The sequence below is a fragment of the Symphalangus syndactylus genome, chromosome 13 (assembly GCF_028878055.3).
Source record: "Symphalangus syndactylus isolate Jambi chromosome 13, NHGRI_mSymSyn1-v2.1_pri, whole genome shotgun sequence".
Taxonomy (NCBI): Eukaryota; Metazoa; Chordata; class Mammalia; order Primates; family Hylobatidae; genus Symphalangus; species Symphalangus syndactylus.
Window position 1 is genome coordinate 116,108,893 of NC_072435.2, and position 1,239 is coordinate 116,110,131.

The 1,239-nt window shown below is 55.1% G+C and overlaps 1 protein-coding gene across 1 annotated transcript; it reads left to right on the forward strand.

The window, feature by feature from the left end:
• Positions 1-360: 360 nt before the first annotated feature.
• LOC129460145 (large ribosomal subunit protein uL13-like) lies at positions 361-992 on the forward strand. The gene has a single exon (XM_055237812.2). The coding sequence runs from the start codon at positions 361-363 to the stop codon at positions 964-966; it is 606 nt and encodes a 201-aa protein (XP_055093787.1). The 3' UTR covers positions 967-992.
• Positions 993-1,239: the final 247 nt, after the last annotated feature.

Here is a 1,239-nt window from a genome sequence, read left to right on the forward strand (position 1 = left end):
TTTTTTTTTTTTTTTTTTTTTTTGAGGTGGAGTCTCGCTCTGTCACCCAGACTGGAGTGCAATGGCGTGATCTTGGCCCACTGCAACCTCTGTCTGCTGGGTTCAAGCAATTCTCCTGCCTCAGCCTCCTGAGTAACTGGGACTACAGGCGTGCGCCACCATGCCCAGCTAATTTTTGTATTTTTAGTAGAGACGGGGTTTTGCCTGTTGGCCAGGTTGGTCCCGAACTCCTGACCTTAAGTGATCCACCCACCTCGGCCTCCCAAAGTGCTGGCATTACAAGCGTGAGCCACCACGCCCGGCCCCAGCTTGATGTTTTAAGAATCCAGACCCTAGCTTTTTCCCAAGCGGCTGCCGAAGATGGCAGAGGTCCTGGTGCTTGATGGTCGAGGCCATCTCCTGGGCCGCCTGGCGGCCATCGTGGCTAAACAGGTACTGCTGGGACGGAAGGTGGTGGTCGTACGCTGCGAAGGCATCAACATTTCTGGCAATTTCTACAGAAACAAGTTGAAGTACCTGGCTTTCCTCCGCAAGCGGATGAACACCAACCCTTCCCGAGGCCCCTACCACTTCCGGGCCCCCAGCCGCATCTTCTGGCGGACCGTGCGAGGTATGCTGCCCCACAAGACCAAGCGAGGCCAGGCCGCTCTGGACCGCCTCAAGGTGTTTGACGGCATCCCACCGCCCTACAACAAGAAAAAGCGGATGGTGGTTCCTGCTGCCCTCAAGGTTGTGCGTCTGAAGCCTACAAGAAAGTTTGCCTATCTGGGGCGCCTGGCTCACGAGGTTGGCGGGAAGTACCAGGCAGTGACCGCCACCCTGGAGGAGAAGAGGAAACAGAAAGCCAAGATCCACTACCGGAAGAAGAAACAGCTCATGAGGCTACGGAAACAGGCCGAGAAGAACGTGGAGAAGAAAATTGTCAAATACACAGAGGTCCTCAAGACCCACGGACTCCTGGTCTGAGCCCAATAAAGACTGTTAATTCCTCATGCGTGGCCTGCCCTTCCTCCATCGTCGCCCTGGAATGTACGGGACCCAAGGGCAGCAGCAGTCCAGGTGCCTCAGGCAGCCTGGGACATAGGAAGCTGGGAACAAGGAAAGGGTCTTAGTCACCGCCTCCCGAAGTTGCTTGAAAGCACTCGGAGAATTGTGCAGGTGTCATTTATCTATGACCAATAGGAAGAGCAACCAGTTACTGTTAGTGAAAGGGAGCCAGAAGACTGATTGGAGGGCCCT